The sequence below is a fragment of the Lynx canadensis genome, chromosome D2 (genome assembly GCF_007474595.2).
Source record: "Lynx canadensis isolate LIC74 chromosome D2, mLynCan4.pri.v2, whole genome shotgun sequence".
In the NCBI taxonomy this organism is placed as follows: Eukaryota; Metazoa; Chordata; class Mammalia; order Carnivora; family Felidae; genus Lynx; species Lynx canadensis.
The window spans coordinates 19939776-19954488 of record NC_044313.2 but is presented as its reverse complement, the minus strand read 5'-3'; the positions used below and the strand labels follow the sequence as shown (position 1 = coordinate 19954488).

At 37.9% G+C, this 14713-nt stretch overlaps 1 protein-coding gene across 2 annotated transcripts; it reads right to left on the bottom strand.

Annotated features, from left to right (window-relative positions):
- Nucleotides 1–1337: 1337 nt before the first annotated feature.
- On the bottom strand, nt 1338–14114 carry SMNDC1 (survival motor neuron domain containing 1). Of its 2 annotated transcripts, none has more exons than XM_030335348.2 (6): nt 13867–14114; nt 12467–12586; nt 7606–7748; nt 6825–6986; nt 4478–4631; nt 1338–3777 (listed from the first exon to the last, which is right to left on the bottom strand). In XM_030335348.2, the coding sequence occupies exons 2-6, from the start codon at nt 12584–12586 to the stop codon at nt 3640–3642; spliced, it is 717 nt and encodes a 238-aa protein (XP_030191208.1). In that variant the 5' UTR covers nt 13867–14114; the 3' UTR covers nt 1338–3639. The 2 variants fall into 2 exon arrangements, with proteins under 2 accessions (XP_030191208.1, XP_030191209.1); XM_030335349.1 differs by lacking the exon at nt 13867–14114 and adding an exon at nt 9685–9872 and having other exon boundaries at nt 12467–12555.
- Nucleotides 14115–14713: the final 599 nt, after the last annotated feature.

Below are 14713 nucleotides of genomic sequence, written 5' to 3'. Positions count from 1 at the left end.
TTTTTTTTTAAGTTCATTTATTTTGAGAGGGTGAGAGTGAGCACGCATGAGTGTGGGGGGTGGGGGGTGGAGGTGGGGGAGGGGGACAGATCTCAAGCTGGCTCTGTTCTGTCAGCGCAGATACCTTACAAGGGACCCAAACCCAGGAACCATGAGATCACGACCTGAGCCAAAACCAAGTCTGGACACTTAATAGACCGAGCCAGCCAGGCACCATCCCCCTTGCTATTTTAAAGGCAGATTCACTCAGCATTAAAACTGCATTGTAATGGAAACACACCCTGTGCACATACACACATGCACACCCTTCATTGTGACAGAGCATTTAAAATAAGGAGTTATAATAAATGAACGCACTTCATTTTGGTTTGATGCCTAATCTTCATAATCTTCAGAAAATTGCCAGTTACTAATGTAACTTTTCCTTCATTTCAAAAATCAAACTTTACATTTAACGTAACATGGTTATAGGCCAGGGATGCACACCAGAATCACCTGTGGTGTTTGTCTCGAAACAGATATACTTTGGCCTAAATAGCTCTGGAATAGGACCCAGATCCAGGAATTCCTCTAATTTTAAGCAAGCATTAGAGGTAACTATTATAAACTTGTAACCTCTTCCCATTACAGATATGTGCTAAAATATTCTAACACAAAAACTTCTATAGCATGTACTTAATATAGAACTTTGGTAATTTGATAGCACTTCACTAATACATTTGTAACTCAAGGCTTCAAATTATAAGTAATGGGCATTATAATCCATAATGTGAATTTTTTTTTAATATTTATTATTTAGAGGGTGGGGAGGGGCAGAGAGGGAGAGGGAATCCCAAGCAGACTTAAGCTGTGAGCGTGGAGCCTGACTGCAGAGCTTGAACCATGAGATCATGACCTAAGCTGAAATCAAGACTCGGATGCTTAACCGAGCCAACCAGGTGCCCATGAATTGTCATTGATAAGGGTAGAAAAAACAATCTTCACCATTACTGCTTGCACAGTAATAGCAAACACTTCTACAGTGTTTACCATATGTCAGGTATTCTAAGCACTTTACACATATTAACTCACTCATCCTTACAACCTAATGAAACACACTCTCATATTCTACAGCTGAGAAAACTAAGGCAAAGAAGAGTTATGCACACAGGTTACAAATGGGCCAGGATTCAATCAGCAGTCTGGCTCCTGAGTCCTCTATGGCCTTTCTACATGTTAATTAAAAAAGCATTTGTTATCTGTGACATTAAAATTTTAAATGTAATTATTTGGGGTTTTTTGGGGGGAGGGGGTTGGGACTGTTCTTTCCTTGAAATAGTCAATAACAAAGTCAAATGTCAAGTTTTGAGAAGATCCATGACAGCTACTTGGGGGCTGTACATGACAAATGGTTTATTCAGTTTCATCAGAGCTTCAAGACTCCTTTCTTGACAGAGGGGAAATTACATTTTATAACAGAGCTCCATAAGACAGTGTCATATTTGATTTTAAGAGTATTGAACTTAGCCACCTTCATTTGTAAAATACCACTGGTATCATGCTTCTCATTAAAACCTCACACTAGGAGACAGGTACTCCATGTCCCTAGGGATCCTTTTAGTTTAGTCCAGAAACACTGTTATCATCTTGACACCAGGACTTTTCAAAGGGCCATATCTAGGTCTTTGACACAAAGACTCTTGTGCTATACACTTTTTTTTTTTAATGTTTTATATAGTATGGTCACCTTTATTCCTTTTCTCTCCCGCAAAGCCCCTCCAGAATTAAATGTGCAGAAATTAAATGACTCTTTGGGTCAAAGGAGATACAAGTCTCAACACAAGAATCTTGCCTACACAAACACCAGGTGAAATTACTATTCCAACAAACATGCCAAGGTAATCTCACCAAAATCCATTTTGTGTGGTGACACAATTATACCAAATTTCCTTCAAAGTGCTTTTTAGAGTTTCCTTGCAATCCTTCAAAGATACCATTATTAGTTCTTAAGATGCTTGTTACACCGGTTACAAGAACAGTGTATTTTTAGGAGTTCTTCAGGCTAAGTAGCCCCTTTCTGTTGTAATTTGTGCCATGTATTTAAGAAAGACTTCACCTTTCATTCTGTCCTACAAGTTCTACCCTGTGGCCATAAATTATAGAAAGGAAAACAGTGATCCTCCTGGGTTGGGAGGGAGGAGAAGGGGCAATATAAAGAATTCTACTTCTCACCACTGTCCTCCTAAGTTTCAATTTGCCAAAATAATTAAAATTCATTAAATTAAAATTTTTATTTTCCCCCTTACCAAAAATTTACAAACACCTCTATACACAGCACAGACCCTTAAAATAAAAATAGTTTGTCCTTTAGGATCCAATTTCTTATATCTAATGGAAGAAGTACATAAGGATTTATTGAAACCTTTATCACACACTCAATATTCTCTTTTCTGTGGAAATGATGAATGCATGTACACTGAAGCTTAATCACTAGATCAATGCTGCCAGCTAGGACTTAACCACCCTTCTGTTAACACATCCTGGAGATTTTAAAAACACTTTATTTAATAAAAGTTAAACATACAAAAAACTGAAATTAACACATATCCTAAAAATCACCATCTTCCATTAATAGGAAGACATTTTACTATGCATATATTTGGCTTAAACTCAACTCAGGATAACTGTGATGTTCACTTAAACCAACAAATGCTGACAACTTGATCTAGTTAACAAAAATTACAAACTCAGCTACATGAACATAATATACAGGGAAATTATGGTCAGATTAATGCACAAGAAATACAGTAAATTTTTAATGATGAAACATTCAGTATTCTTGTTCATTAATTTAGCCTCGGTTTTTTTGTTTTTTGTTTTTTTACAAAAATAGTATCTACACTGTATACAGGGCTATACATCAGCTTTTTGTTTTCTTATATAAACATTACACATCCAAAAAATGGTACCACTACCATAAGGGAAAAATCAACACAGGAAAAGAGCAAACATTAAAAAAAAAAACACCACCTTAGAAAAGGTAGCAGGTCCTAAACATGGTTTCTTATTACATAAAACTCAGTGGAAAGAATGTAAAAGCTGAATCAATTTTAGAGATAGCCTAATAGGCTTAGCAAACAAATTATTGAAGGAAAAACCTCAAAACAAAGTTTGCCATTTACAAATTAACATATTTCTAGGCTTAATTAGGCAATAGCTAGGTTTACATTGAAGATAAAAGAGCTCTTTAACAGGTTGGTATTTTGCCTTGATGTTCCAGTGAATTGCTACAATATGTGGCAAGTTCAAAGATCTGAGTATTCCAAGTTAGGACTTCACAAAATGTATACACCATCCATTAAGTAAGGGCCTGATATTAGGAAGATCAACAATTCATCTAAGTGCTGTATTTATGCAGCATCTATCTAGAAAAGTTGCTTTATTCAACAAACTTTGAGGAAACTGTGGTAGTAGTAACAAAAGTTAAATGAATAGCAGTTATCAAATGCAATTTCTTCAAGTTTCATTCTATTGAAGTCAAACAAGGACGACAATGGTATCTTCCTTACTCATCTAACAAATAATTTACCTTTAGAAAAATATAAGGATAAAAAGGTAAATGTAAAGCCCTGCAGAGATGAAATCCAACAGTTTTTCTGATTATTGAGGCATCAAATGCCTGACATTGTATTTAGAGGTATCTTGATATTGTGTCATAGGTTTATCAGCAATTCCACAAGTTCCTACTCCAACTTTGCCGGTTACACTCTCAGGTGAAGCAAAAATACTCCTTTTAACCTAGTGGAAATAAAACAGAAACCATTTTGATTAGTTTTGGGGGAACAAAATTTCTATGATACACTTAAGTACATCAAGAGAACTGGAGTGCTCTTTTAAATAAAATCTACCAGAGATCCCTAGCATATAAAGCAGGTTAACAAACAGGTAGGATTCACCATACTCCCTCTAAGGGTATGTTAGGTACCAAACAGTTTTTCAAATTTTAATTTATAGAAGGGTAAACAATCTAGATCTTTTGTAATTCCTGATATAAACTCTCTCATAGTGTTTCTATTGCAGAGACCATGGCTAATGGAGATATTTTGCAATAAGCCAAATGGAAGATTGAAGAGGATTATGATAACAAGACCCAGCTATGATCTTTTGAACCTATGTACCACATTTTTTCATTTATTTTTTAATGTTTATTTATTTTTGAGAGAGAGAGAGAGACAGAGCATGAGTGGGGGAGGGGCAGAGAGAGAGAGAGGGAGACAGAATCTGAAGCAGGCTCCAGGCTCCAAGCTGTCAGCACACAGCCTGACGCAGGGCTCGAACCCACGAACTGTGAGATCATTACCTGAGCCGAAGTTGGATGCTTAACTGACTGAGCCACCCCAGGTGCACAACCCCCCCCACCACCTTTTTCATTTTAAAGTTATTTTAATGACAGTTACACTTTTCAAGTTTATGAAGTATGATGAAAGGATTTACTAACCTGGCCTTTTTTGTTTTTAGAATAGGCTCTATTGTTAAACTGTTGCCATTTCACCTTCTGGTCCTCTCTTTCCTGCTCAAGTTCTTTTATTCTCTGTGCTTTTTTCAAAGCTTTCTTCTTTTTATATTCACGCTGCTGGGCAATCATTTCTTTTCTGTGTGGATATAACAGCTAAATGTCAACTCTTAAGATTTAATAGATGATTTCTTTAGAGATATTTAGCAGTGCAAAAAACAAAAACAAAACCCTAGAACAACAACAACAACAACAAAAACCCATAATAAACCTACACATTCCATGAATAGAAGCACTAAACATCAACAGTGCCAATCACCCAGTATTACTACGTAAGGTTATTTGAGATACACAGCATCCCTGGAAGCTTTCAAACCATATCTATAATCTATTACCCATTCAAATCAACTATTTAAACTAGGACTTTCTGACATTTACATCACTTTTGCCAGATGTGTTTTAGAATGAGTTTTAATGTTAATAGAGGTCTAAACCTTTATCCTTTTCTAAATGGATAGCAACGTTATGCTGCATTTTGCAAAACTATATAAAGAGATGCAATGCAGATAAAACTATTTCATCTAGACTAGAAAAGTACAGAACAAAGGAAAATCACAGCTTAAAATTCTTAAAAACAAAAACTGGGGTTTTCAAAAACACTCCTCTATCTAGGATCAGAGCCTAAAGCTCTCTCAATAATTTCTGCTCAGTTTACATACTGACTTCTCACCAACAGGATGATGAGGTCTTTAAAAAAGAGGCAATACAGTCTAGAGGTCTTTGTATCATGTAATCATCACTATGAAGCTAAGGGTGGCTTTTTTACACAGATGTCAAAGACTAAAAATAGAGCGATGTTACATTGTTCTATGGTCTGATTTTTTACTTTTTTTTAATGTTTGTTTATTTTTGGGAGAGAGAGAAAGAGAATACGAGTGGGGAAGGGGCAGAGAGAGACAGCAACCCAAGCAGGCTCCAGGCTCTGAGCTGTCAGCACAGAGGCCGATGCACGGCTCGAACCCACAAACCGCAATATCATGACCTAAGCTGAAGTCGGACGTTTAACTGAATGAGCCACCCAGGCGCCCCTACAGTCTGATTTTCTTATTGGGATACTTAGGTGATCTAGTTTCCCCAAGCTCAAATATATTTACTTATGTAGCAACTTTTTAAAGTCTTGAGGGGCGCCTGGGTGGCTCAGTTGGTTAAGTGTCCAACCCAGGTCTTAAATTTCAGGGCCCTGAGTTCAAGCCTCACGTTGCTCCACGCTGGTCATGGAGCCTACTTAAAACAACAAAACTGTTGAAAAATCCAGAAAGAGAAAACTGTGGAAAATGTGTGTAAGTTTATTAAAATGTTAATTCTACCTCATATACAGGTCAAGCCATACACTTCTCTATCCTCCCACTGCTGCTCCCTGAGTTCAGGACACCATTACCTCACACCTGATCACTGCACTAGCTGCTTTCCCTCGGCTGTCAGGGATTATTTGAAAGCTCAACTATGATCATATTATCTCCTCTATTTGAAATACATCAGTGGCTGTCAAGCTCTTTGTGATTTGGCCTCAACCTCTAAGCTCTTGTCAAACCACCCATCTTCAAGCCCTATTTTCACTATAGGAATTTGTTTCCGTTACCTCTATGTTCCCACCTTGTTTTCTTTAAGTAAACATTTACTAAACTCTTACATTATCAAGAACTGTACCACATGCTTTATTAATGCTAACACTTAATCCTTAGAACCCTACAAAATAGATACTATCAACCCTGTTTTACAAATGAGGAAAGAAGTTAAAAGGTTTGCCCAAGGTCATACCTTCAAGTTCATTACCTAGCTAACTCCTTTTCTTTTCAAATCTCAGTTTAGATGTCATTTTCTCAAAGAAATTTCCCCTGATGACTAAAGTACAGTTTAGGTATCTTTCCTCTGTTCCCTTAAAGTAACCATTATGTTCCCTTAGTAACTTCTATAATTTACTATTAAAATTCTCCTTTAATTTTGTGTTTTCTTCTCTAGACTATAAACTCAATCAGGACAAGGTCCAAGTTGGTTGTCTTCACTATGGTATAACTCCAGCACATGGTTCAGTGAGAGGTACATATTATCTTCTTAAGAAATGTTTACTGAATGCCTAAGTGGGAACCAAAATGTCTTCACTTTACCTAGGTATACACATACAATGCTGACCCTATACAGCTAATCTTCAAAACAACGATAAGGAGTATTTTAACATTCTCACCCTAATCTAGCCTGCGTGAATTCCACAGACTGCCTCAAATACCAAAATGGGGAAGATTACATTTAAACTGCTAAAGTCAAAGTCACTTACTTTGACATGGGCTTGTTGCCACTGTCCTCCTTTGCCTTCCTTCCTTCTTCTACAGGTTTGAGGTTCAACAGTGGAGTCACTTCAGCATTGCCATAGCCAGCAAAGGTGATTGCAGCGGTGCCATTTTCTTCATCTATCTCCTCAATCTCGGCTTCATAACACCTGTAAAGATATCATGACTGTAAGCAGGTGAGTAAAGGTTTAGTACTCAACCTATAAGACTTACACTGCAGTGATTCAACTATTACATGTGTCTAAAATGGAACTTCTGTAATCAGTTGGCTCTTTGGTAAAGATAATACAAACAGTAGTTGGAGTTAGCCATCTACTATCAAAAAAAAGGGGGTTCCTAATCAAAATATTGTCAGGAAAGTCTCCTACATGTCTATTAAATGTGCTTTAGTCTATCTCTTTGAGAAAAGATATTTTTTATAGGAATAACTTCAGTGTATGTGCTTCACGTAAGTCTAAGATAGCCAACCATTCACTCAATTTTCAATCTGAGGAAGAAATTAGGATTATTTTTTAACTATCCATTCATTTTCCTCTGCTTTGATTTTTCTGTCCTCTAGGATCCAAGCCTACCAACTGCCCCAAAATTTATTCTAAAGCTAAAAATTAAACTGTATTATAGTGGTAACCACCCAAGAATCAAATTGACTTTATAAATCATATTGGCTATACAGAAAGATTAAAACAGGGTAGTTCAAACTGAATAAAAACTTCTTACCATTGTATTTTATTATTTCATGTTATAGTTAGAGTTTTTTTCTACACTTACTGTCCATCTTCACTCCAGATTGCCATACACTTGTCTCCTACTTTCCATGAATGAGTGGGCTGAGTAGAAGCAAAACTGTCTGAACTTGCAAGAGTTTCAGAAGGCTGAGTTGACAGAAGGTCTTTGGTTAGTTCTATAACTTCCTAAAAAGAAAAAACAAAAACCATAGCATTATTTTTATAATTTGCTTATCACCTTTCAACAGGTTTTTATTTTGATGACTTTAGCTCTCCACCATAAAGCACTTATTAAGTACACTACATAAATCTACTTGCAGTTCATAATGATACTATGATGTAGGTACCATGATTATCCTCATGTAGAAACTAAGATACAATATTTTATACAGTGGTGGAACTGGGATTTAAACCCACAGTTGCCTTTCAATTAACCTCAAATACTAACAGAAAGCGGCAGACTTGAGCTTATACCATTCTTCCTTTCTTTCTTCCTCTCTCTTTCTCTTTCTTTTTTTAAGTAAGCTCTACACCCAACATGGGGTTTGAACTCCTGACCCTATTATCAGGAGTCGCTTGTTCTACTGACTAAGCCAGCAAGGTGCCCCTACCATGGCATTATTTCTAAGTGCCTGTTTTAGCTAAAGAGATCTAATATGAGAAACAATCAATTATGAGGGACTGAACTAGATTCAAGATCACTTTTATCTTCTATCTTTGTCACATGTATTTCATGCAACTGGATTGTTTTACAGGGCATTATTGGCAGTAGTATTAACTCTCTAGCCAACATGTTCCCCACCCCCATCAAAAAAAAAAAAAAACCAAACCCGAAACACTTGAAGCAACCTTATTAGTAATACCTATTTCTACTAAAGTATTATAGGCATATAGAAAAAGCCAGTAGTCTTCCTAGTCACTTATTATAAAACTTACCCCATCCAGATAAGCAAATTACCAGGTCAGATTTAAAATATTCTAAAAAGCACATTAGCACAGCTTCATTTAAAAGGAAAAAAATAAATGTAACACACATAGGCAGGCAATACCTGCCTGTGTGGCAAATATTTTCTCTATTTCAGGCTTACACTTATTGGCTTCATTCAAGGGTGTTTGGTAGGGTTAGTTAAAAAACTTAAAAGATATAGTACAAATGGCCAGATTTTGCTACCTATCTGCTTTTTTCACTCCAATGAAGATCTATGTTATGTATTACCTTATATGATTTATTTTAAAAACTCACATACCTGTTCCCCCACTGTTGCATATAAAATACCTTAAAACATCACAGTGTTTTGGGAGAAAAAGTAGCAAAGTTAAACTCTATACTGAGTTTATGTCTCCCACTGAAGTTTTATAATAGTAGCTCTGGTTCAGTAGCCAAGAAGTTATATATTACCTCTTTCCTAAAGATTCTAAATCTTCCTGGCTATTTCTGAAAAACTAATATTTGAGCCTTCAAAAAAAAAGGGGGGGGGAGTAAGCCCTTGGAGAAAGGCCTGTTTTGTAAATAGAAAAACTAGGCTAACTCAGATTTGAATTAAAAATTCAGTATAGTATCTTAAATGACATTTTATTAGGTACCAAATAGCCATTCAAATGCCTTTTAATTAGATAATCCTTTGCAAATAAGGCAAAGAATTTCCAAATAAATAGATCAGGTACTATACAAAGAAGAATAAACTGTCCAGTCTTGTTTTTAATCGATTACTATTAAGGCCAGGAATATAATCCTTGACTCAAGAGCCAATACAATCCTTATCATTAAATAATTCCATTTAACTAAAACACAAACATGATTTCTGCATTTGTAGGTCTCTGATTTAGATTCTACCTCTCTTAAGACAGAGCATCTTGCCATTTTATTTTCCTAAGGAAATTACAGTTTCACCAAAGGGTCCTGAAAAGCTGTGCAAGTTACAATAATTTTCAGAGCCCTGCACTGAAGTGACTTTAAAAAAAATCCAGGGCTTATCCCTAGTTGTCCTTTCATTTTGCCATGTTTTACATACCCCTCCCAACAAACTATGAAGACCCTTTCAATGTTTTCTTTACATGTGCATATGGACCAAAGTATTAGAGAAACTATTTTATGTATGAGGGGGTTCTTAAAGGTACATACCATTAATTACTTTTCCTCCCCCAAGTCTGAGTTCTGAAACTGCTCCTTCATCGACAGATGGGCAGCAGTTACAGTAATCGGCAATTCCAGGAAGCATCAGATGTTGTGATCTACATATCAGCAGGTCAAAGGGTGCACTCAAGCACTCTGCTTACTGAAGGAAGGCGTTTCGGGGATGCAGAGAGCCACTGTAATATATGAGACAAGTGACTTGACCCCTGCCTCCTTTAGAACCAGTTTATTCAGCAAAACAGCCTAATAAATTGACTATTTTTGTGATTATCACAGACTGCCTCGGGAGCTAGTAAAAGCTAGCTAGATTTTACTATACCTACTTTTTTAAGTGAAAAAAGGCAATTAGGACTTCAGTAGATTAATGTGCTGCCTGCTGAGTAACTGTATTCTATATGAAAGACAGTACATATAAATGTGGAAGCCTTACTGGCAAAATGAAGTCAATGAAAAAATGTAGGAAAGCACTTTGTCATAAATGAAAGGGGAAACAAATTCAAAACTAGGATAAAGACATTCCACTAAAGGAACACAAAATAAAGAAGGCCACAAACTCAGTCATCAGTCTGAACAACTTTCTAGCAAATATAAAAGGCAGAATTAAATATCCAAGGTATGAGGTATATCCCAGAAAATAGAGAAGAGAAAAAAAGGAAAATTATTTTTAAAAAACCCACGACAAAACAGAAGCTATAGTCAGTGGAGACAATTACTAGGTGGAAGCAGATATGTAAACACTTTTCAGAACTTTAATCTTCAATGATGACTTCCATCTCTGAGTAATTTTCAGTTCAAAACAGACCTGTATCTAGTAAACCAAAATGAAAAATTTGTTTTCATGACAAAATAAGAGCGAAAGAAATCGTGATCACATCTGGTCAGGAAAAACGTACTATATTACTACTATCTGAAGTTTTAGAACTTAAGCTTCTAAATCTGTGCTATCCAATATGGTACTCACATGTGGCTACTAAAATAAAATTAAGAATTCAGTTCTTCAGCTATCCTAGCTACAGTTCAAATATTTAATTGTCCCTAGTGGCTCCAGTACTACAGTAGATATAGAACGTTTCCATCATCACAGAAAGTTCTACTGTAAACAGTGCTGTTCTAAATGGGTATTTTACGGATAAATAACCATTACTAACTGAACCCTAAATAAGCCATTTATGTGCTTACCACAATGCCTACCACAATGGCCTCTCTCCCTATAATACTTCCACTATAGATCATGTCATAGCAAGGCAATTCTGCCTGGACCCTGACAATTCATTCCAGAAACATTAAAAAGACCTTACAATAATGTTGTTTCAACCTTCACTCCCAACTCCCCCTCCACCAGTTCCACATATATCCCTCCTCCAACTGCCCAGGAAGCAATATACACAATATTGACAATGGTTTATTTTCTTCAAAGAAAAAAAGGACTGCTTTTAAGTTGGTAAAACAAGATGCATGCCAGGATCCTTCTTTGAAGCAAGCAGAAAGCTGGCCTAGGAATGGGAGAAACTGCTCCCAAAACATCTTTTTATTATTGACTGGCACTCTGAAATTCAGTGGCCGACTTCTACATACTGAAGATGGGTCTTGTTTTCCGTGTTTTTAAAAACCACATACTATTGCAACTCAGGCAAGTTTATCCTAAATCTACAACTTAAACCTGAAAATATTCAACTCATTTTAATTATGTCCAGATAAATCCTTTCAAAGTCCTGTATCTGGACACCATTTCAAATAAGTTTCATTCATTTGCAGTTCTAATATCCCTAAAATATTAATGTTAATGGGCAAGAGGATGATAAAGGGAGGGAAAGAATTTAGATAGGATAAAGATGATTCAAGTTTTGTACTGAATCAGTAAAGACCATCTAACCAAAATACCTTTTTAAAATTTTCAAAATAATCAGGTTCAAAATTTTAAGTTCTCAAAATTTTTTAAAATGAATACACATGTACATACATACAGTATTTTTATTAATCAACATAATGTTCTAAGAAACAACAGATATTTACTATAATGGTTTTGTCTGTCTTGAAACCCCAGTGCAAATTTTAAAAAGCAAGTTTCATACCTACGGAACTCTTCCATGACAAAACAAATTAAGATCTCCTTTCCACATCAATTTAACCTCAACAAGCACCAACAACTACACTGTAAAATCTACCGTTAAATTCAAACATTACGTAACATTTATGCAGAAAACAAGTATCTCCTTAAATATTTTTATAATATGTTTTCAATATGTTTACCTGCTAGCTTTGAAACACACATACACTCTTATTTCATGTTCAAGAACCTTGTGACATTAAAAAGAACCCTAATCATGTTACATTTTTCTCATTTTTTTAGTCATTTATAAAATTCTTCCACATTTGTTTTCATTCCAGTACAATTAACATTTTTAATTCCATATTATTTTTGTCCTTTTAGTTACCTTTGGAACTAAATTTCTTTTGCCAGATCTTTAAAAATAAAAGTACTTTCCACTGTAAAGTTAAATCAACTCTGATTTTTAAAAAATTATATGAGCATATAAAATTTACACAACAAAGAACAATGCTTTACTCATTTCGATGTATACAACTGAGGAAGCGGCAACCCTACTTCTGTGAGCAATATACACCTATGTGCATATACACGTTTACACACAAGGGAGGATAGCGGGAGAAACACTCCGAATTGTGCTTTGGATTCTATGCAAGAAATCATCTGAAAAACACAAATACTTTTTTTCAAACAATATAACTATTAGCGTCCTCTGATACTTACTTGTAAATCTTTCTTTAATTTCAGCAAATCTTCATTTTCTCCATTTCCAGACAATGCAGCTTCAACTTGCTGGAGTTGAGCTTTGTAGCTTGCCAGCTGTTTTGCTAGATCCTCTGACATCTAGGGAAAATAAAAAGGGTAAGACCATGAAAACTGAACAGAAAACACCATAAAAATAACTTCCCTGTCTGCCTGACTTAATCTTTACCAGTTTTGCTCCCAACTCCTTCATAGAAGTCATTGCTGCAGCTCCTCACCATTACCTTTACACTTAGTTCTGAGAAAAGCTGTGAGCCAAACCCAAACATCAAGGCAATGAATTCTGCAGAGTATAAACTTGTCAGATAAATTCCACACAGAAACAGAAAATAAGAGCTAAGATAAAAGGGAAAAGGAGAATTTCTATTTTTTAAACTTGTGTTAACAAGGAAGACACTGTATTTGGCTGAGTTGTTACATCTTCACCAAAAAAAAGGGGGGGGGCAGCACTAATCGGTTGGAAGAGTCAAAGACTGCCGACAAAAATATTTTGAAGCACTAGAGAAAACTTCCAGAACAAAATACAAATAGCTTTTGGATTAGCTACATAAAAAATTCTCTGTACACGAGCTCTTTAGTTAGCGTGTTTAGAACCTCTTCCCCAGAGCAAACAAACCAACAAACCAACCCAAAAAAAACCCAGTCACTTAAATACTGTCGATGCAGCGTCTTCATCAGAGAAACCGCACAAATACTATCCCAGTTAGGCATTTTAAGGAGCGTGCCTTTCACCAAATCTGGCTCATTCTTCTCCGGAAAGTAAGATAAAAGAATCCTTTCTCGATTTACAAAGCAAACACGCCGGGTTTCCGAGGATCCTTCTCTGTGTTTACGATTCCCGTCCAACGACAGCCTGGAAGCTTGGAAGGGCTCCAAGGGGGCTACCGCGAGCCTGCCTGCTCTCCTCCCAGTCACCCAACACCTCGGGGCCCGCCACAACTGGTCCATTATTTCAGACCTCGACATGCAAACACAATCTCCAGGGAAACCGAAAACACAAACGGAGCGGACCCCAGCGGGGCCAGAGCCTCACCCCCCCCCCCCCCCCCCGCCAAACACGCTCGGCACAGAACGGCCAAGGGCGTCCTAAAGAGGCCTCTCGCGTCCCCACCCCACCCGACGACGGGTTTCCGGGGTTAGCCTCGTTCGCCGCCACGACACCGAGGCCCGAGGCCCGAGCCCCACCCGGGGCAGCGCAGGGCCCAAAACCCTGGCTGGGAGAGGTGGCCGGGCTCCCAACGTCCCTGCCGGCGCCCAGGCCTCTCCAGGGCGGCCCACTCCTCGGCCTCAGGCCTCCGCTTCAACTCGAGAGAGGCCGAGGCCTAGCGAGGCCCTGCGGGCTGCCTCACCCGGTTCTTTACCTTGTGTGGGGTTGGGGGCAGGGCGGCAAGAAGGGGTCGGGACGGCGACAGCAGCGGCAGCAAAAGGAAAAAAAAAAATCTCCGCGGCAACAACAAGGCGACTAGATCTGAAACAGAACTTGCTCGGCGATGAGGGGGAGGGGAAAAAAGCTGGAGACTGGAAGGAGGAAAAGACAGAAGCGGGTGAAATCTCGCGAATGTTGAAAGCCTCGCGAAAGGTCGCCCTACTCACGCGATTCCCAGCGTTCTCTGGGCGGCCCAGCCTTACTGGCGTTAGGGACGCGGACTGGGCGGAGCTTCGTTGGAAGGAAATGGCGTAGGTGGGCCGCGCCAGGCGCCGGATGTAGGTCTGGCTTATCTCAATTTCTGCTGAGAGTCGGGAGAGGTTATCTTTCGTAGGAGTTGGTGCTTTTGGGCCATTCCTTAAGTTCCCGAGGGAGTAATCGCGTGTGCCTTCTTAGACTAGTGGTGCTGGGAGTTGGGAGGAACGGCGTTTAGTGCAGCGTTTATACTACTGTTGGTTCGCAAAATGTGGTCCCGGCAACCTAGTTCCTGGTAATTTATTACAAATGCAAATTCTCAGCACCCATCCCACACCTACTGAATCAGAATCTCGAGGTGGCTCAGCAGCCTAGTGTAACAAGCGCTCCAGGTGATACCAATGTCAGCCCAAATTTGACAGCCATCGCTTTACCAAAAGCCAATTAAATTGTAGCAGAACCTGTTGGAGAAGAGGTTGATTTATTTAAAACCTATTTTGTTACAACCTACTTGGTTTTAATAAAGTAAATTGTATATAGGTTAATCTCGCCTGATAGGGAACAATCTCCAAGTTACAGTATTAAAT